Source organism: Castor canadensis, chromosome 16, assembly GCF_047511655.1.
Source record: "Castor canadensis chromosome 16, mCasCan1.hap1v2, whole genome shotgun sequence".
Taxonomy (NCBI): domain Eukaryota; kingdom Metazoa; phylum Chordata; class Mammalia; order Rodentia; family Castoridae; genus Castor; species Castor canadensis.
The window spans coordinates 84,981,810-85,003,056 of NC_133401.1; the positions used below are offsets into that span (position 1 = coordinate 84,981,810).

At 48.2% G+C, this 21,247-nt stretch overlaps 1 protein-coding gene across 4 annotated transcripts in view; it reads left to right on the forward strand.

Moving 5' to 3' along the window:
• The window catches only part of Dock2 (dedicator of cytokinesis 2), a 378,635-nt gene that overhangs the window by 351,042 nt on the left and 6,346 nt on the right, over positions 1-21,247 (forward strand). For all 4 annotated transcript variants that reach the window (XM_020164385.2, XM_074057759.1, XM_074057758.1 and 1 more), the window contains 6 exons: positions 121-262; positions 3,635-3,716; positions 4,915-4,999; positions 5,920-6,006; positions 10,831-11,007; positions 12,378-12,461. In XM_020164385.2, coding sequence (XP_020019974.2) covers positions 121-262; positions 3,635-3,716; positions 4,915-4,999; positions 5,920-6,006; positions 10,831-11,007; positions 12,378-12,461 — 657 coding nt within the window. The remainder of the gene's footprint in view (positions 1-120; positions 263-3,634; positions 3,717-4,914; positions 5,000-5,919; positions 6,007-10,830; positions 11,008-12,377; positions 12,462-21,247) is intronic.

A 21,247-nucleotide genomic window follows, 5' to 3' on the forward strand; every position in this document is an offset into this window, starting at 1 on the left:
GTGGGGAAAGAGAGGAGGGGCCCATGCGTCCTCAATTCACGAAGCCCCCAGCATGGCTGAGCAGCCACTCCCGCACAGCAGGGCCCTGGGATCTCTGACTACGGTGTGTTTCCTCTGCAGAACAAAGTGTTCATCTACCGTGGGAAGGAGTATGAGCGGAGGGAGGACTTCCAGATGCAGCTCATGAGCCAGTTCCCCAATGCAGAGAAGATGAACACGACCTCAGCCCCAGGGGAGGATGTGAAGAACGCTCCAGGCCAGTGTATCCTTGGAAAATATCCCCAGAGGGGACCTTAGTCCAGGGAGACCCACTTAGAGCTCAGAGCTGCTGCCAAAATCACTTGGGGGATAGTTTGGGTGTCCGGTGTGGGATCCAAAGAACCTGTCTCCATGCAGCTGGACCTCCATATCCATGGGGTCCACCCTGTGAATTCACCCAAGTGCGCATTGCACATCCTGGGGGAAGGCTGGGCCTGTACTGACCACATGCAGACTTTGTGTCCTCGTCATTCTCATGTAAACCATACGGTGTGATATCTACTTACGTAGCATTTTCTCCTGTAGTCATCACCACTCATTTTGGCATGATTTAACATATGTGGGAAGATGGGCAGAGACCTGCCATTTTATGCAAGGAACTTGAGCACCCTCAGATGTTAGTGTCCACCAGTGGATACCAGGGACTCTGAACATCCTGCATGTGACACCCACTAATTCAGTCACCCCTCGTTCATTTCTTCTTATAATGAATGCTGGGAAGCTGCAGTTCTGTACCAAATATCAAGCAAGGATACACTCACAGGCTTCTTCTCTCAGGGAGCTTCCAGGACAGCAGGTGAGAGGTCAGAACCACTACACGCATTACTGACTATCTACAGAGACAGGACCCAGGCCAAGAGGAAGCCATGCAGGGTCCTGTGCTGGGAGCACGGAGGTGGCTTCCTTGAGGGAGTGAGGACAAGGGTTAGCAGGTGGCAGGGAGATGCCCAGACAGAGGGAGGACACTGTGTGACCGGAAGGCCTTGGGTAGGCAGGAACACACAGGTTCTAAGGACTGCACTCACCCCACACTGCTGCTACGATAAACCCCAAAATTCCCGAGACAGGCTGCAAGGCTGTCCCTGACCTGACTCCTGCCCATCCAGCACCATCGTCCCCAAGTCTGCCTCTGGTTCTCATGTCCTCTGGCCACACCAGCCTCCTTTCTGTTCCTGAAGCAGGTCCCTTTGTTCCCTCCCTTGGACCTCTGCTTCTCCCTCCCCTCTGCTTGGGATTCCCTTCCCCTTGCTCCTTACACAACCAGCTCCTGCTCACCATCAGATCTAACTTCGTGTCGCCTCCAGGAAGAGCCAGTCCTGGTCACTTTATCTAAAGTGGCCTTTCTGGACCCTTCATGAGCCTGTGATCTCAAACCCTGTTTGCTTTCTTTGAAGAATTGATCCCAATCTGCCATCTTGTGTGCTTTTTTAAAGGCAGGTGTGGGGTAAGAGAATGTCAGCTTTGTGAGAGAGAGAAGACATTTGCTCTGCCTGTTTCCTGCCCTAATCCCCCTTTTCCACAGAGCCTGAGCCCACCGCTGGGAACTATTTGTTGGTTAATAGGAAAAAAAACAGAAAATGAGAAAGAAGAAAGGAGGGAAGCAGGGAGGAGCCAACTCACTTGGAGTACACAGAGCAGGGCGGACGTGACACAAGATAGTACTTGGGGATGCTGGAGAAGATATGACCTGATGAGCGATGACACAGCAAGCGTGGTGTCCACAGGGCCAGGCACTGAGGGTGGGCAGCAGTGGGGTCACAGCATGGGGAGCACACAGATGCCAGCGTCAGGCTGACTGCACACTGAGTGGTGTATTAGCCCAGCCTGGCCCCCTGCATTGCACCCTTCAGCACAGATGAAGTTACAGCCTTTATGCACGCCTGGTCTGCTCAGTCTGCTGAACCTTAATCCAAATGTCCCCTCGGGTGATAAATATGCATTGGTAACCTTTTCCTTATGCCTCCTCGCCCTTCCTGCCTGCTCAGCCATGGCTGTTTGCAGGAGGAGATGTGACTGATAACAGGCTGCCTGGTAACAAGCAGGTCCCAGGAAGACGGGATTAGCACTAAGGCCCTGCTTAGTGGACATCCAGGTGTTAGGCAGCTGTGCAGCCCTTTAACACGGGGCAGGGGCGAGAGTGTATTCCCAGACTATGCCATCAGATGTAGGATGCAGAAGCTGGGGTCACTGCTAGGAACCAGATGAAAAAGGAGAGGGAGAGAGCTTGCATTTGTTCACACCCTTCATGGGACTGAGTGTGCCATGGCCATTATTTCTTTAAATCCCATAAGGTGCTGTAAGTCGGGTGTTCATTTTCCCCATTTCATAGAGAAGGGATGTGTGAGGCACAGAGCAACTGGCCTGAGGTTATAAAGCGAGTAAGAGGTGGAGTTGCTGTCTGCACGCCAAGACCTGTCTGTCTCAAAACTTATATGCTATTACCTTGTCATTTTTTTGAGATTGCAGACACCATGCTGTCCATTAACTGTTTTAGTGTGCCACCCACTGTTTGGTCATTTCTACATAGCACTCCTGTGAGCTGGGCTGTACTGCTCTGCATTTTGCTAGTAATAAAACTGCAGCTCAAAGTTATGCAGTTCACACAAAGTCATGGCCAGGAGGCAAAGGAGCTAGGATTTGAACTCAAGCCCACTGTTTGCCCAAATCTTGAATTCTGAAGCTTCCGTTCTCTTGCCTTTTCACTTGTTAAAAAGTTACTAAGCAGTTGGGGAAGGTGACAAGTTTCAGGACCTCTGTGGAGCCCTGATTCCATACACAACAGGTGCCATGAGCGTCTAGCCATCAAGTTCCTGGGACACAGAGGCTACTGGTGTCACATGCTTCCCTAGAACAGGTTTGATTCTTCTCTTGGATCAGGAGTAATGGCTAAGATCTGGAGACATGGTCTAGAACCTTCTCGAAAGGAGGGGTTGGCCACACAGGGAATATTCCAGTCTTGGAGGGCCATGCACCCCCTGTTACAATGACTCAACTCTGCTGTTGAGTGGGAGAGCTGTCATTAACAACACACGATGGGGAGCATGACTGAGTTCCAATAAAACCTTATCAATAGGCACTGAAATTTAGAATTTTATGTCATTCTCACATGTCACAAAATGCTATTTATTTCATAGCCATATGAAAGTATAATGTCTATGCTTAGCTATGGGTTGTAGGGGACAAAATGTTTTTTCTTACAAGCTGTGTGACCTTTAACAAGTTGCCTGGCTTCTCAGACCTTGACAGTGACAAGTCATCCAGTGCAACTGAAGGGGTTAAATGAGACCATGGGGAGATGTGCCTTCAATCGACGGAGCCCTCAATTAATTAGATGGAATCACTGCAATAATAGAGATTAAGCACCACTAACCAACGCTGGTAGCAGGGACGGAGGCCTGGGATGGGGTCACAGGCTGACAGGTGGCTCTGATAAAGACCCCAGTGACTGCTAACTGGTCTCTAGACCCTAGCTGGAAACTAGCAACGTGAATCCCTTCGCCAGTAATAACATGACCCTGGAAGGGCTGGCCTGGAAGCTGTCAGCACTGCACTTGAACCATGCCTGCATTTACGTCCTTAACTCCTGGGCCTCCAGACATCCAGTGTTTCACTGTCCAGCCTGTCTTGGATGAACACCCCAGGTTCAAGAACAAACCAGTGCCTGACCAGATCATAAAGTAAGTCCTACAGCCCACTGGGAAGAGGGAAGTGGGGGTGTGGAGCTCTAAGCCGCAGCACAGGCCTAGTACCTTTCTCCACCACAGGCATAGGCAGTCTGTTCCCGCTCTTCCTCCCGGGAGAAGAATCACCCCCAATTAACTGAGATCTGTCTTCAACAAGGCTGAAGCCAGGGACAGATGGGAGGGACAGGGCTAGGGCTAGCTGTGTGAGCTTTGTGGCCCTGTAAGATCCTCAGGGGACCTTGATTAGATTCACTGGATTGCATGTGGAGAGCTCAGTGCTCAGGCTGATCCCAGAGGGTCACCAGGAAACCCACAGCCAAGAGTGTGGGCTGGGCAGATGACAAGTAGGGTTGGGAGAAGGGACAGGGCAGTCTTGGGTACATTGAACAGGTTTCCCAAAAGGACACCTTTTCGGCCTTTGGTGAGTCTGTGTCTTGGGGATGGATATGTTTAGACTATGACACGGGGACCTCAGAGGAAGCAGAGTGAAGGCAGGTGCCAGTCTGTTCCATGCCAGATTATAAGGTCATGGAGGAGGCTATGAGGTGGGGTCCTACAGGGCACCCGACTGCACCCTCCCATACCCAGCTCACCCCAGTCCCCCCTCGGGGCTCAGCAACGGCGTTCCTTGGCTCTGGCTTCTCTAGCAGCTATACACCAGTGTCCAGCAGAGTAGGGACAGGTCAGGGTGGATCACGGCCTCCTCACCCTCTTGGTCACCACGGGCGGGGGACTGATCTATAGCTAGACAGTGTCCTGCTGGTGATGGTGCTAGAGTCATCACTAGATACCCGGAGAGAAGGATTTGGGGATAAGTGGGTCCCCTGAAGGCATCCTTGGAGGATACCCGGGACATCAGAGCCAGTTCTTGGGTCTGTCTACAACCTTCACCGGCATCACAGGACAGGATGACAGAGGCCGCCGTGTGTGTTAATGCCAGACTCCCACTGCCGGGCTCTCTAAGGTGTAGTATTGTCTTGAGGCCTTGGATGTGGCCTTGCCAGGAAAGCCTGCACTGATCGCTTTTATGGAGCCAGAATATAGGAACCCCACCACCAGTGTGGATTTTAAATTGCTGCTTTGGGGTTGTGCCAGTCCCAAGCCTCCCCAGACAGGCAGCGGGCAGCCCAGGGACATGGTATCAGCAGCTGGCCATGGCTACCAGGAATTTCAGCCCCTTCCTGTCTTTCAGCTTTTACAAATCCAACTACGTGCAAAGGTTCCACTACTCCCGGCCTGTGCGCAGGGGCGCCGTAGACCCTGAGAACGAGTTTGCTGTGAGTATCTCCCCTGACCCGGGCTATGTCCAGCAAGCAGGACCCAGGGTGGGGGACTCCATTCAGACTGAGGAAAATGAAACTAACGTCCACAGATATGATAGCAGTCATTCCCCGCTGTCTTCCGCTGGCTTTTCTCATTTTTGAGTCCTTCCCCTTTCAAGATGTAACCTGGGCTTCAGGGCAGATGACCTTGTCAGTCCAGGGCAGTCAGGTGTTTCCAGTTGTAAAACCTTCAGGCCAAGAAAGGGTGTGGATGAAGTCAACACGTCCAGCAAACACCAATAAAAAGCGACTCAGTCATCACTGCCCCCTGAGGCTGGTCCCTTGTATGTGTCACAGCTAGGATCTGTCTTCTGTTCCCAAGGCCAAGGCTATAATGAGTGGGAAATCTTTCTTCTCCTCTCCTCCCCTCTTCTCTCTCTCTCTCCCTCCCTCCATCTCTTGAACCCAGGGCCATGCCCGTTGTAGGCAAGAACTTTACCACTTGAGCCATGCCTCCAGCCCTTTCTTTTTTGAGATAGGGTCTTGCTAACTTTGCCAGGGCTGGCCTTGAACTCCAGATGTTCCTGCCTCCTCTTCGAGCGAGTATCTGGGATTATAGTCTTGTGCTACCGTGCCTGGCTTAGACTGTGATTTCACTTGGACTCACTGTTCTTTTGAGAATGTAGTGAGCACTGTGGCCCTGGCCTCAGACAATACAAGTGTACACATTCAGTGTGACCTAAAAATTCAGGTCAGCTTAGAACTGACTCTGCCTGAGTCCAGCTTGAACTTCATTCTGGGAAAGAATTCTTAGAGGTGAGGTGCCAGTCGCTTCGGGGCCTTGCAATATTCCTGTGCTTGTGGGTGGATGGGAGCCTCTGGGGCCAGGCTTCTGTGACCTCGGCCTCCTACCCTCATCTGTCCTGCCCCGACAGTCGATGTGGATCGAGAGGACATCCTTCATCACTGCATACAAGCTGCCTGGCATCCTGCGCTGGTTCGAGGTGGTCCACATGTCACAGGTGAGTCTCGGCACCCACGGTGGGCACCGCACAGCCAGCCACAGGAAGCCTCTTTGACGTTGAAAGGGGGCAGTTTAACTTGAAGCTCCTTTGGGGGGGGGGTCCCTGAATTGCAGTGTCTGGAGAGACCCGAGGCGGTCTGGGGAAGCTGCTTTCAGGTTTTTAATGCATCTGGTAACTTTTATCCCCCAGTAAGTGAAAGCTGATGAAGGGGCTCATCATGGTGGTGGAGCAAGGAGGGGGCAGGGTTAAGAGCCTGGAAACTCCATCCATCTGCCCATCACTCCAGCAGTCCCTTGGGGACACCTCTGCAGTGCACCACTGTGAACCCGTTTTATAACTGTGTAAACTGAGGCTGGCAGAAGAAACCACGGACAGCCAAAGTTCTGACTGGGCCCCACATGTCTGAAACCCCATGTGCTGATTGCACACGTTTTGCTTCCCGCACACCTGTAGCCTCTGTGTCACAGCTCCTGAGATCCAGGGTCAGGCCCGTGTGGCCACGAGGATGCCGTGTTAATGGGGCCAATTTAGGAAATCCATTCATTCAAGCTAGTTCATGAGTACCTGACACACGACAGCTACTCTCCAAGAGCTGGAGATTCTGCAGTGGAGCATACATTCCAGTGGAGGAGGCAGACTAAAAAGTCCAAGTGAACATACACCGGGCCAGACGCTGATAACCATGACAGAGAAAAACAAAACACAAAGTTGATGAATTAAGGTGGTGCTTTTAAACAGCCTGCTCAGAGAAAGTTCCTCACCAAAATGGGAGGAAAGACCTAGAAGAGGTGAGGAAGTAGTCTATGTGGATACTAAAGAGAAGAGCACTCCAGAAAGAAAAGGAACAGGGAGTGCAAAGGACCTGGGGCCAGAGCATGGTATGTGCAGATCAGAACAAGTGAGAGGTGAGAAATGGTAATCTGATACCAGATATGGTAGGCCTTACGGATCAGATCATGGTGGACCTTGGCTTTCCCAGAAGTGAGAGGCAGCGTGGTCTTGACTGGTGGTGTTTTCAAGCTACTGTTTAGTCAGCACTGAGACCATCCAAGTCTTAAAGTTCCTCTTAGTGCCAGGAGCTCAGTAACCCTGCAACCTCCCCTTTTCAGCCTGGCCTAGACCTTGGAAAGGTAAAATAGTGATGGTGACAGCAACAAACATGTCTTGCCTGTGTGCTGAGCTGTTTGTTTGCATTTTGCTGCCACCCACCCTGTGAAGCAGATATTGTAATTCTTCCCATTTTGCCGACGGGAGAACTGAGGTGCAGAGTGAGTGGGCAAGCTGAGGGAGCTGTTCCTGGGGTCCTCATCTCCCCCACTGCCGCTTCTCTCCTCAAAGCACATACCACCTCCGTGCAGAGGGTATAAACTTTCCTGTGTGCTATTTTCAGTATTAGTAGAGTATTAAATATGTTAGATGCTAAGCTACCTCAGAATCTCAGCTCCAGGAAGACAGAAGTTTTTGTCTGTTCTATTCCCTGCCGGATCCCAGTAATAGTCCCAGGCCCATACAGACACTCGAGAACATTTAAGCCAATCGATCAAACAACTCGTGCACAGATTCATCACGTCTGCACGGTTTCCCTACTTGAAGACCTCAGGATTCTGAAATGAAGGAGGAAACAGCATTTTGGAATTGCTCCTTTCATCCCAATACCTTCTGATAGACGGGGAAGCAGCCACCAAGTTAAGCAGAGAGAATTTGTCCTTCCCAGCTTCCTCCGATGTGTGATCGAGAATTTCAGGATGTCTCAGACACAAAAGTTTCACGCCCGGCTGGGTGGCTTCATTTCCAACCTTTTTGTTTCATCCTCTGAATTTGCATGTAGCATTCGGTTCTTTCACTCATAACTTACAGGTACCGTTTGTAGAGAGCGGTGTTTTCTGATGGGCCCAGGGAAAGTCCTGCCTGTCTATTGAGGACTCGTTCTTTATAAGAGCCCTAATTGACCTTAGCTTTCATCATCTGTAAAATGGGAATGGTGAAACTGTAGAATTTCAGACTAGAACTTACAGACTTTCTGCCAGAGGCTGCGAAGTCCCAAAGCTATAAACTGTGTATCCTCAGAGTCCAGTAAGTTAAGTGAGTGAACTGATCACATTAGGATGACGGGGACTCGTGGAGGCTGTTGACTGCAGTAGCCTCCCTGTCCCCTACTGAGCCAAATTTGGAGAAATCAGGACCGAGGTACTCAATGAATGACAGGGTTGGTTCAGCCACCGTTCTCCACGAGAATATGCACATTAGGAAACTGGAGACCCCAGATGGGACTTGAATTGCCAAAGCAATGACTGGTAGAGCTCAGAGGTGACAGTGATGCTGGTCTTGTGCTAGGCCACATTGCTGGGACGCCCTTGAACGATTTGAAGCACCCACCTGTTTTGTTTGATGCCCCCCCCACCACACACTTTCCCTTTTTCTCAAAGCATTCTCACACCCACCCTCAATAACTCATGTTCCTGTCACAGCAAGTTGGGCAAAGGTTACTTGACCTCTACTGTCTACGGACACTGAGGCTCAGCCTAGCCAGGAGACCTGATGTGAGAACTGGATTATGGCCCAATGATCAAGTGATGCAAGTTTAATAACTGAGCTTGATGCACACATGGTGGGAGAAACCCGTCCTGGGAACTAGGGACACCTGCACTCTCTGGCTCTGCTACCCCTACCCTTGGGCAGGTGACTCACCCTGTCCTTGGGGGAATTAAATGAGAGTGTGTGGTGGGTAAACTGAGCCACCTCCAATACCAGGATCACTGCTTGTAATCCTACTGTCAGCTCCTGGCATCCAGGCCTTCCACCAACCACATAACCTGCAGTGCTCAGAGAGTTATATGATAGTCTACACAAATGCCTGAAGGTGGGAAGCCAAAGATATTTTCATCCTCATTCTGGGATCTGATGGCTGTAATGATGATGAGGATTTAGGAATCCAAAAAGAGTTTCCAAAAGTGAGGAGGAAAGCCACACAATGGGTCTTTCCATTTTTCATGACTCTCCATAAAATCTGCATCTTTCAGCTGTGCCAGGCTGTATGGACATCCAGGCGAGGGACTGGGCTCCATCTGAGGAGCTGGGGATGGGTTTTCCTCAGCTGTGTGAAGCCCCCAGGGCTGGTCTGCTCGTTGACAGAGCTAGGTTGTAGGTTCAGCCTGTGGAACTGTGGACCAGGCGGAGATGAATTCCCTTCCAGGTCACACTCTGTGTTGTGTAGGGCGGGTGTGTGTGTTGTGTCCGTGTGCACATGTGGGTTCTAGGGCATGAATATATGCAGTGTCCCCCATAAGGCCATATGTGAATGCTTGGTCCCTCGGGTGGCAGTGTTGGGAGGTGCTGGGGACCTTTAAGAGATGGGGCCTAGTGGGACCTCCTTAGGTCACTGGGGCTGTGTTCTCAGAAAGGGCTGTGGGCCCCTGGGCTCTCTCTCAGTCTCTCTGTTTCCTGCCTGTGATGGATGGTCTTCTCTGACACATGCCCTTACCGGAGGCCGTAACCAATGGGACTGTCCAACCTTGGGCTTCACTCTAGAACCAAGAGTGAATAGGCTGTTCAGAGGTGACAGTGAGACAGTGACAATGACAGAGAATCTGCCACCAGAGACTTCTCACTGCAGGAGCCACCATCTTCTAAAGCTGCAGTTTCAGGGAAGGGGTAAAGAGGTTGTATAACTCCCAAAATGACCAAGAATATGGCTACAAAGGCCGACCTCCCCTCTGTACGTCACTAGGTAGAACCAGAGGGTGACATTTTTAAAGAGCTCTGCTATGTCAGGGATTGGATAACCTCAAGTAAGCTCCACCACACGACCCATGGGCAGGGCGGCCCTGCATTACCACTACAGAGATGATAAAATTAGGCTCCCCTCCTCCACGAAATGTCACCAGATCCTCTGACAATTCTCCTCAGCCCCTACCCTCCTGCCAGGGGGTCTCCCCTCCTTAGATCCTAACACCTGTAAGCATTAGGAACAGTAGCTCCCAGCAACTCTCTGGGGTAGGTTTTCTTATTCCAGTCCTACCACTGAATCACGTGTGGGTCACAGAGGTTAGGAAACTAGCCCAACATCACAGAGCTCAAAAACCGGAACTCAGACTTTGTCCCGGCTTTAACCAAATCAGTTCCACGATCGGAAAAGTGTGGTCCATGGACCGAATTCCTCCTGTCACCGATTTCTGTAGAGAGCTTTGATTGGAAACACTGCGCTCATTCATTTCCACATTCCCAGCAGCTGCCTTCACCCTACAATCTCAGAGCCAAGGAGCTGTGACGGAGACCATCTGGCCTGCAAATCCCGAGATACGTCCTCACTGGCCCTCTTGCAGAAGTGTTTGCCAGCCTCTGGTGCAGTTTTCACTCAAATCCTAAGTGCTTGCAAACTGTAGTTTATCAGTTGTCGTTGGATGGCACTCGGTTCTTACCGCTTTCTAGGAAGTGTGGGAGGAGAGTTTTTCTCTTCCTGGCTCTACCTTAGGACAGCCACCATCCCCACAACCGCCAGTCCCAGGCCCTGCTATGAGCTCACACGGTAGCTTCTCAGCCAACAGTGACGGGTTGTGTTGGAGTGAGTTTCGCCCTGTCACTGGGCACATTCAACCTCTGAAGCCCAGCAGTGCCTGGTGCTGCCTGCCTCCGCCTCCCAGGGAAGTCCCTTTCCCATTAAGCAAAGAGCCAACCTGTTCCCCAGATACTCCAGGAGCTGACAACCATGGCCACAGCAGCTCCTCGGAGCAGGGCCTCAGTTGAATTTCCAGCCCAAGTGAAGTCAGTAGCAATAGTTCTGTTTCTAAAGCCCCTTTGTTGTGGTGATACTGTTTTCTGCAGATCACAATTAGCCCCCTGGAGAACGCTATCGAGACCATGTCCACAGCCAACGAGAAGATCCTGACGATGGTCAATCAGTACCAGAGCGATGACAGCCTCCCCATCAACCCGCTGTCCATGCTGCTAAATGGGATCGTGGACCCCGCCGTCATGGGAGGCTTCGCCAAATACGAGAAGGTGAGGCTCTGCCCTGTGGCCCTGGGCAGGGCTGCAGCCGTACATTGTTTTATCCTGTTGTGGCTGTCCTTGCCCCCAAAGGGACTCTCAGCTTGGTCAGGCCTCTTGTGACACCCAGAGTTCCTGTGTCTCAGCCAAGCTCCCGTCCCCTTCCACCTTGATCCTAACTCCACAGCCATACTCGCAGGGAGGAGCAGGCTCAGAAGGGCCTTGCGTCCCCCTGGACAGGTCCAGGTGGCTCTGTTGAGGAAAGGCTCTGGGGTGACTGTGAACTTGGCCAGAAAAGTATAGGAGCCACGAGTCAACACACATGCCATCATGCAAGCCCTTCTCTTTTCACAGAAGACAGGAATCAACACACACACAGGGAAAGAAAGGAAAGCCAGAATTTGTGAAAATGCAAAGTCTGGGAGACCACTCTAGGGAAAGGGGGAATTATAACAGAGAAACCCAGGTTACAGGGTCCCTCCAGGAAGCCTCGCGTGTTTGAAACACAGAGTTCATTTTGGGGTGAATGAGCAAACAGGAAATGATTGCCAGTTATATGAGTCATATTGTCCCCTGGGGGAAAATACCAGCTTCCTACTAGGGAGGCAGAGCTTCGCCTGGCATTGATGTGACCTAGAACATAGAGCACTTACCTGGCTTTCACCTAGCAGACCATGGCCTCCTCATTCGAAGAAAATCTCACCACAAATCCCCTGCTGTCTTTCCCATGCATTCACTGGTGTAAATCTAAGCACATCCCACAGAAGTGTAATACAGCGAGAACAGTTCCAGTCACCTAACGAGGCCTTCCACTGCCCTCAGACACCCCTGTGGTCACCAGCAGGACCTTTTGCTCAGCCTTGAAGGAGCCACGTCTGTATATATTGTGCACACAAAGACAGGAGCTCAGAAAGACTGGGAGCTGCCAGGCCACCTGCAATGAGGGAGGCCTGAGGTGAGCGTGAACACGTCAGGTGACGGTCCTTATGAGCTCTGAAGGTTCTTCAGAGTAATGTTAACATTCTCCATGTGCCTTGGAATCTCCTGGAGGGCTTCAGGGATCACAGAGATCCCTGTCCCAGCTCTGCTTCAGTCTGTCAGGTTGAGGCTGGAGAGGGTGGATCTCTCAGGTTCCCAGGAACCCCACCTTGAGAATGACTTCTTGGCACTCTGCAGCCCTTTCCCAGTGGCCGATGATTGGAGCTTCCAGGAAGGGAAGGCAATGAATGACAACACTTCCAGGTTCCTGACCACTGCACCATGCAAATCCTGTGACCTCACTCCTGCCTCTCTCAAATCTAGTCTTCTCCAAGGCCCAGAGGGATTGGTTGTAGGTTGACACCAATGCACAGGAAGCCCTGATCCCTTTATGTCTCCCCCAGGCCTTCTTCACTGAGGAGTATACCAGGAACCACCCTGAAGACCAGGACAAGCTGAACCGGCTCAAGGACCTGATTGCGTGGCAGGTAGGCAGAGCTGGACTTGGGGGTGTTCAGCCCCTTCTCTCCCCTGTCATCTGCCCTCAGCTCAACTCTGGCTGGCATGGCCTGGTTTTCCATGTCCTCCAGCCCCTTCCTTTGGCCCCTCTTCTCTCTCACATGAGCAGGCCCCTCTCCCTTGGGCATTGCACCCACACTAGGCAGTGATGCTGTGCTGGAGGTTTCTAGGATTGCTTTCTTTGATGTTAAATTCAGGAGGTGGCTTTTCACAGCGGGGTTCAAATGAAAAGCAGGCCCCCACACTCCCATCAGATATTAGAAGACTCAGGCCCCTAACCCTACCGCTCCTCCTGCTCAGGCTGACCCGGTTTGTTGCAGCTCGTGCTCAGATGGATATCAGCTTTTGTAAATATTGAGGCCTTTGTTGGTTCTTGGTCAAAGGGTCTGCACAGTGCAAGCTGCTGCTTGCTTGGCCCTCCAGCCCAAGCCTGAAGACTTGCCTCGTCTCTGGCTGCATCCCTTCTCTTCTGCATTGCTCTTCTTTCTCACTCTTCCTTCCCTCTTCCTCTGTTTCTGGGCATCTCTTTTCCCCTCTCTTAGAAACTGTTTTGTTCTAACCCTTCCCTCTGTTGTTTGCCTCTGTCTGCCTCCCACTCCCTCACATCTTACTCTGCTCTAGGCTTCCTTTCCTCTTCTCTCTCCCTCTATTTGCCTCACTTCCTCTCCTTGCAGAAAAAAACAACCTGCTAGCTGCCTCCCCTGCCCTTGCCCCCTGCACAGGGGCTTTCAAAGGACCAGCTCCCTCCTCAAACATCTGCCAGGTCTGGACTCTGCAGACCTTGCATAGCTCAGGGGTGAGCTGGGAGGGGTGAGGGGGGAGGAGGAGGGGAGCAGGAGCCCAGCCCAGGGCAGAGAGCGGTGGTTCACAGCTGCTGGCCCCGCCCCCCCCCACCCGCTTCTTGCCAGTCACTGTGCAAAGAAAACAGCTTTCATGGCAGGGAGTTTGTGATACTCTAGGGAAATCAGAGACTGAAAAGCACTGGGTGCAGCCTCTTTTCTTAAAATAAGGATTCCTAATTCGGGTCCTTCCCTGCCTCTGCCAATTTATGCAAAGTGGGGCTTTAAAAATGAACCACCAAGCACAGCACAGACGCATTTTTACTGAATGTATTTTGTATGTCTGGAATTTTCTCTCTCTCTCTCTCTCTCTCTCTCTCAAGTCTGTGCCACCCATGGAGTGCAAGTATCTCTAAGTTCTCTGTCCTTCTGTGGTCACCATTCTCTTTAGTAGTCAGGTGATGACATTCTCCCTCACCTCCCCAGCCTGGGAAGCAGGAAGCCCAGGCTGTGTGACTGCCTCCTCCAAGACTTTCTGGGACACCCGGGGAATGCTAATAGGTCGCACAAGTTGACTTCCTCACTGGAAGCACACCCCGCGCCCCCACTTCTCCACCGGGGGCCCCTTCTTCTCATCTGGTAACAGCTTCTCCATGCTGTATCCACTGCATTCAGAGGATGGGTCTTGGCCTTACCGGGCAGCTGATGTAAGGCTGCACCTTCTAAGAAAATTCTACCCAAGTCTTGAGCTAGTTAGAGGGGCCCCAAATAAACAAGGGAGACGGAAGCATATATTGGATGATACTGCTTCTGAGAGCCATCAGCAGACGCCTTCAGGCAGCGGCCCCTTGTGGCCACCTTCCCCAAAGGATGGCCCATTGTCCCCAAGGCCACCAGGTTACAGAGGCCCCATAACCCAAAGGAGATTGCGCTGGTGGGCCCCCACCCAGCCCAGGCACTCCAACTGTGAGCACCTACACTAAAAGATGCAGCCCTGCTCGTGGTGAAGGCAGCCTTTTACTTTGTCCCACTCAGCAAGTCACCTCCTAGTCTTCTATTCACTGTCACCTGTGTTTACAGAGGTGACCTAGGATACCAGAACCAGACAGCAGAGATGTAGCAATGGACAAAATTGGGCCTGCTTCCTGCCCTCCAGAGCTCTATTCTAGAGCAGATACTGGTTTTGAAAACTTTGTGCACACCCTAGATTTCAAAGGGAGAATGTACTTCCACTCCTAGCAAACCAACAAACGCTCAGCATCCAAGGAACATCTGTGGTCAAGATGTCATAGGTTCCAAGATTGGTAGCCTCTTAGCTGTTTTTCTTCTTTGTAAGGATTTTATATTTATTGGCATGAAAAGTTGTCTAGGTTATTCATTTGTTGTGAAATATGACATGCAGATAAGTACACATAAAAATACACAGCCCATTGGTTTATCATGAACCACACACCCGTGTGACGGCCTCTCGGGCAATGAGGTAGACCTGTGCTAGCCAACCTGCACCTCCATGTAGCCTTTTCATCCCTCCCCAAGCTTGACCTCCTTCCTGCTTTCACGGCAATCCTTCCCTGGCATTTTAAAAGATTTTACTACCCAAGCACCCATCCGTCAACACCAAATTTGCTCTTGGTTATTTCTGACCTATATATAAATGGAATCATGGTGTACAGTCTTTTATGTCAACATTATGTTTGTGAAATTCATTCGGTTGCCCGTAGCTATCATTTATTCATTTTGTTACTGTGTAGTAGTTTCTACAGGTGAATTGTGTATTTCTGTATTTTTCCTTCTGGTGGAATTGATTTCAACTTGGGGCTGTTACAAGTACTTCTGTTGTAAGCATCTGTGTGTGTGTGTGTGTCTTTGTGTGTCTTTATAGGATACATACCAGAAGTTTGACTCTCTTTGTTTCTAAGGGTTTATCCTTTGTATGAATATACAGTATACAAATAATACGCCAACTATTTCACTCACTCTCCCATTGGTGGAGTTCGGGTTGTTTTAGGTTTTGTGTATTAGCTAGGTATTCTCGTTCATGTCATCTGGTGGACATACACGCTCGATTGCCTCAGTGACACGGAATGGCTGACTCATGCATGCTGGGTACAAGAAACAGTTTTCCAAACTGGCTAAACCAACTGACAGTCCTGCCAGCAGCTTCTCAGAGTCTGGATTGCTTTTGATCCTAGCCCTTCTGGTGACTGCAGAGTGGGTCCTAACTTGAGGTTTAATTTGCATTTCCTTTCTGAGCACTGATGCTTCAGAACCTTCTATGCTACTGGCTGAATGGATAACCGTTTTGTGACAGGCTTGTTAGAATGTTTTATTAAGTTGTCTTTTTGTTGCTGATCTGTGGTGGTTTATTATGGTCTAGCCATGAGTCCTTCGTCAAACACTCGTGTTACAAATACCTTTCTGTCTGTGGCGTGTCTGTTTACTTTCTTAATGATGTATTTTGGTGAACAGAAGTTAGTAATTTTGATGAGTCCAGTTTATAATTTTTAAATGGTTAATTTGTGACCACTGTGAGAAATCTAACCCACGATCCTGATGCATATTCTCCTGTGATTTTTCCTGAAATTGGGTTATTTTATCTTATGCGTTTAGGTGTATGTGTAAGGTTTTGATGAACATGAAGGGGCAGGTTACTTTTCCATAAAGACTTCCAATTATTCTAGCACTTTCTTGAAAAAAAACTCTCTCCTCCTACCTTTGACATAAAGTGATCATACATGTGTTTATTTCTGGGATTTCTTGTCTATCTCTAGTCTATCAGTCTTAGTCTAGCTACTACAAATTGTTCTTTCACTGAGTTTGTCTCTGCACTTCTAACCCTTTGCATCTCCATATACGTTTTAAAATCAGCTTGTCAACGTCCCCCGCGTCCCAAAAACACACTGGGAATTTGATGAGGAGAACGTGTTTATGTTAATTTGGGAGAGGATCGCCACCCTCACAGAACTGAGCTGTCCAGTCCACAAACATGGACTGTCTCTCTACTTACTCACCTCAGCAGTTTTGTACTTTTCAGTGCAGACATCTTTCGTGTATGTCGCTTGATTCAGTCCTAGACACTTGATGTTTTTAATTCTGTTGTCAATAGTTTTTCTGGTTTTGCCTTTCCATTTGTCAACGTGTGCACAATTGATTTTGTATGTTGCTCTGGTAGGTTGCTAGGAACCCTGCTAATTCACCTCATTCTGTTCTGTTACATAGTCTACGAACACCGTCAAGGCTAAGGTAACAGGCGCTAATGTGAACTTTACAGGTGCTGTACAAGTGAATGGGACCCGTGTGATGTTTCCGTAAATCACGTCCATCCACGCAGCCCTGCCCCTCCCTGGTCCCTGTACGTCCTCCTCTACTTTCAGGTCTTTTTTCTTTCTTAGTTTCTATATATGAGACAGAACTGCAATCATTGTCTTTCTGTATCTGCCTTTTTGTGCTCAACGTAATATCCTCCAGTTCCATTCACTCTCCTGCAAGAAACAGGAATTTTTCTTCTTCGTGACTGAATAAAACTCCATTGCGTGTCTGTGTGTGTACACATCACATTTTCCTTACCCCTCTCTCAATGGTTACCTAGGCTGATTGCACCTCTCAGCTGTCATGAGCAGTGCCACAACAAACCTGGGTATGCAGGTGTCTCGTGTATGCACACTTCATTTCCTGTGAAGTGTCTTATGGCAGTTTTATTTTTAGACTTTGAGGAACCTCCATACGGATTTCCTTAGCGTTTACACTGATTTACGTTCCCAGCAGCAGTGTGTAATTGTTCCTTTTTCTCCACGTCATCACCAGCGTTTGTTATTTTTTGGAGACTAGCCCTTCCAACTGGAATAAGAGAGTATGACAGTGCAGTTTTAATTTGCTTTTCTCTAATGGCTAATGGTCTTATTTCATATATTTATTGGTCATTCGTATATTTTTCTTCCGAGAAGTGAATTTAGATCATCACCCATTTAAAATTTGTATACTTATTTTTTGCCTTATTTCTTGAGTTCTTTATTCTGTTTGATGAAACTGGTGGCAAACATTTCTCCCATTCTGTAGGCTGCCTTGTCACTCTGTTGACTCTGTTGATGACTCCTTGGCTGTGCAGAAGATGTGCAGTCCCATTTGTCAATCCTTGTTATTATTTCCCGTGCTTTTGGAGTGCTAGCCAGAAAAACTTCCTGTACCAATATCTTGAAGTGTTTCTCCCATGTTTTCCTGTAGAAGGTTCTTAGTTGTAGGTATCACATTGAGGTGTACATGGTGACCTTCACATATGGCTAGCCAGTTTTCCCAGCACCGCTTTCTCTGACTTTTTTTTTTTTTTTTTGGCCCACCTTTGCTCAAAAATCAGTTACTGTAGACAAGTGGCTTTATTTCTGGCCACACGTGTTTTTGTTACCATGGCTCCGTAGTACATCTTGAAGTCAGGTATTGTGGTGCCTCCAGCTTCACTCTCTGCTTAAAATTGCTATGGCTACTCAGGGTCTTTTGAGTTTCTGTAATAATTTTAGGATCGTTTTTGTAGTTCTGCGAAGACCGTCTCGTTGATATTTTTATGGCGATTGCACTGACTCTGCAGATCACTTTGTACTGGTAGTGTGGACATTTTAACTGTAATAAAATTTCCAGTCCATGAACATGGAGAACATGCCACCTTTTCGAGTCTTCTTAGTTCTTTCTTCAGTGTTGGGTAATGTCCATTGTGGAGGGCTTTCCATTTCCTTAATTAAGTTATTTCCACGTATTTTTTGAGTGGGGTGGGGGAGGGTGTGTAACTGCAGCGACTGGGAATGATTTTCTGAATTCTTTCTCAGCAAATCTTTGTGTATTGATTTTTTATCCTGATGCTTGACTGAATTTATCAGTTCTGACAGTTAATTGGGAGAATCTTTAGGTTTTTCTATGTATAGAATCACACTGTTTGCAAACAGGGATAATCTGATGTCCTCATTTCCTATATCAATCAGTGTTTATTCCTTTCTCCTGCCTGATTGCTCTGGCTGAAATTTTAAGTGCTGTATTGAAATGAACAGTGGAGTGAGCACCTTTTTTTGTTGTTGTTGTTCCTAACATTAGAGGAAATTCTTCCCGTTTTTCCCTGTTCCATATGATATTGGCTGTGCGTTTCATTATACAGCAGTTCTTGCATTGAAGAATGATTTTTCTATTCCTGGTTTCTTCAGGGCTGTTATCATGAAGAGATGTTAGATTTTATCAAACGTTTTTTCTGCGTTTATTGGGATGATCATCTGATTTTTATTGTTCATTTGATTTTCTGTGATGTATCACATTTACCTGTACTTGAGCCATCCTTGCACCACTGGAATGGATTTGATTTGATCATGGTGGCTGATCTTTTTAATGTGCTGGGGAGCTGGATTTGCAAGTGTTTTGTTGAGGATGTTTGCATCTGTGTTCATCATGGATGTTAGTCATAGTTTTACTGTTTTCTTGTGTTCTTGTCAGGCTTTGGTAACAGGACATGGCTAGCTTCATAGAACGAATTTGGAAGGGTTCTCTTCCTTTCAGTTTTATGGAATAGTTAGAGAAGCAATGGTGTTCATTTTTCTTTAAAACCTCGGTAAAATTCAGCGGTGAAGACATCTGGCCCTGGGCTTTTCTTTGGAGATTTTGTTACTATTTCTACTCTTTCAATCTCATTGCTAATGCTGGTCTATCCAGATTTCTTATGTCCTCTTGGTTCAATTTTAGTAGGTCATATTTGTCCAGAAAATTGTCAGTTTCTTCTAGATTTCCAATTTGTTAGCATATAGTTTTCATAAATAATTGCTAATGATCCCTGAGTCGTTGCAATGTTTCCTTTGTCACCTCTAAGGTCATTTGGGCTCTCTCATTCTTTGTCCTTAGTCTATCTGAAGGTTGTGAGTTCTACGATCTTTACGTAGAACCAACTCTGCTCATTGATTTGCTGCATTGTTTCATTTTTCTGGGCTGATCTTTATTATCGGTTTGCTCTTGCTTTCTAAGACTTTGAGATGCATTAGTTCAGTTTAAATCTATTTTTTTGATGTAGCCACTCATTTTTATACACTTCCTCTCAGCCTTGTTTTTGCTGCACTCCATGAGTTTTTGGTAAGCTGTGTTTGCATTTCCATTTCATTCAAGGAATTTTATAATTTCTCTCCTGACTTCCTCAGTAATCCACTGTTCATTCAAAAGTGTGTTCTGCAGGACTGGGAGCCTGGCTCAAGTGGTGGAACACTTGCCTAGCAAGGCACTGAGTTCAAATCCTAGCACTGCAAAAAAATTTAAAGAGTGTGTTGTTCAGTTTCCATCTATTTGTATAACTTCTCATTTCAGTCCAGAAAAAATACAAAATTCCATTTAAAAAATATGTTGAGCCTGGGCCTAAAATATGGTCCATTCTAGAGAAATCCCCATGTGCTGATGGAAGGAAATCAGGGTCTGCAGCTCTTAGGCAGAATGTTCTGAAAATGTCACATGCTTTTGATTTAAGGCATGGTTTAACTCCAGTGTTTCTTAGTTGATTTTTGGTTCATTTTGGTCTGGATGACCTGTGCATTGCCGGGAGTAGCACCTGTTCAGCCCTTTTGGCTCCTTCCTCCCTATTAATATCTTTTCCAGTATTGGGCTTTGAACTCAGGGCCCGGTGCTTGCTGGACAGGCTCCTTGCCATGTGTGCCACGCCCCCAGCCCTCTTTGCTTTATTTTTCAGATAAGGTCTTATGATTTTTGCCTGGGCTGGTCTCATACTGTGATCCTCCTATTGCTGCCTGCCAAGTCACTGGGATTACAGGGGTGAGCCACTGTACCTGCCCCCTAATTGGTATCTTCAGAGAGGTGCTTAACTAATCAATTCTCTGTCTTTATCTGTTCTGGAGTTTGAACTCAGAACCTGCTATGCAGATGCCCTACCACTTGGGTCATGCCTCCAACCCCATTTCCAATACTTAAAGTTAATACTATAAAGAAACTTCCATTCACTATTCCAAATCTCACTACCAAATCTCACTACATTTTAGTACATAGAATTTCCATTGCCATTCCCTCTTTTTATATAAAATCCTTATCTTCATAGATGATCTTTTTGTTAATATATTAGCTTAAATTTTTATTAGCATACGTGACTTATACAAGAGGGTTTCACTGTGATGTTTCTGTAGACTCATTCAGTGGACTTGGAATAAGTTTACCCTCCCTGGTATACTCTCTTAATCTTCTTCCCGCTTTCCAAATGGTATTTAGTAGGTTTCATTATGCTATCTTTGTGTATGTATGCATGAATATGCACAAAAAAAGCAGAACCAAAACAATAAAAATGCCCAAACCCAAAAGATAGTCCCAAAATACAATATTGTCTCTGCTGCTTTGTTATTCTGTGTTCCCTCAAAGTCTGAGCAGTTAGTTCAGTAGGGAAGCCTGGCTGGAGGCTTAGCTCAAGAGGAAGGTGGCTTCTGAAAGTCCTGGGCTACTTCCCCAGCACAGGAGGGTAGAGCTTTGATGGTAAGGTTCCATGATGGCTTCTGGGGTCCAGTCTCTCTACCCCTTAGTGCCTGCTCATTCCCCACTCATATCCTCCACCCTCCACCTCCAGGTCCCTGCTAACTCAGTTTGTTGTTGTTCAGTCAGGCTTTATCCTGGGTCTGATGCGGTGGACACTGGGTTTCCTGGTACTTTTCCCAGTCACGCCACTTATGTCCACACCACTGAGATCTTCTAGATGAAGCTGTGACTAGTAACCTTTTGTCTTATGGGGGCATCTGTGATGGGGTTGGTGTGGTCCGCTTGGTTTGCCCCATGGGCCAACCAGACTAGACCAAAGATCTCTGCCACTGCACCTTCTCTCACCCAGCTCTCTTCCCTTTTGCCTTCAGAGTCCATGGGTCTGTGCCTCATTGTCCACAGACTCATACCCGCCCTTGAAACAGTGATGGACTCAAAGCCACTGTGCCATAGGCACTGACTCCCATAGCAGTTCTGCAGGGAGTTTAGGT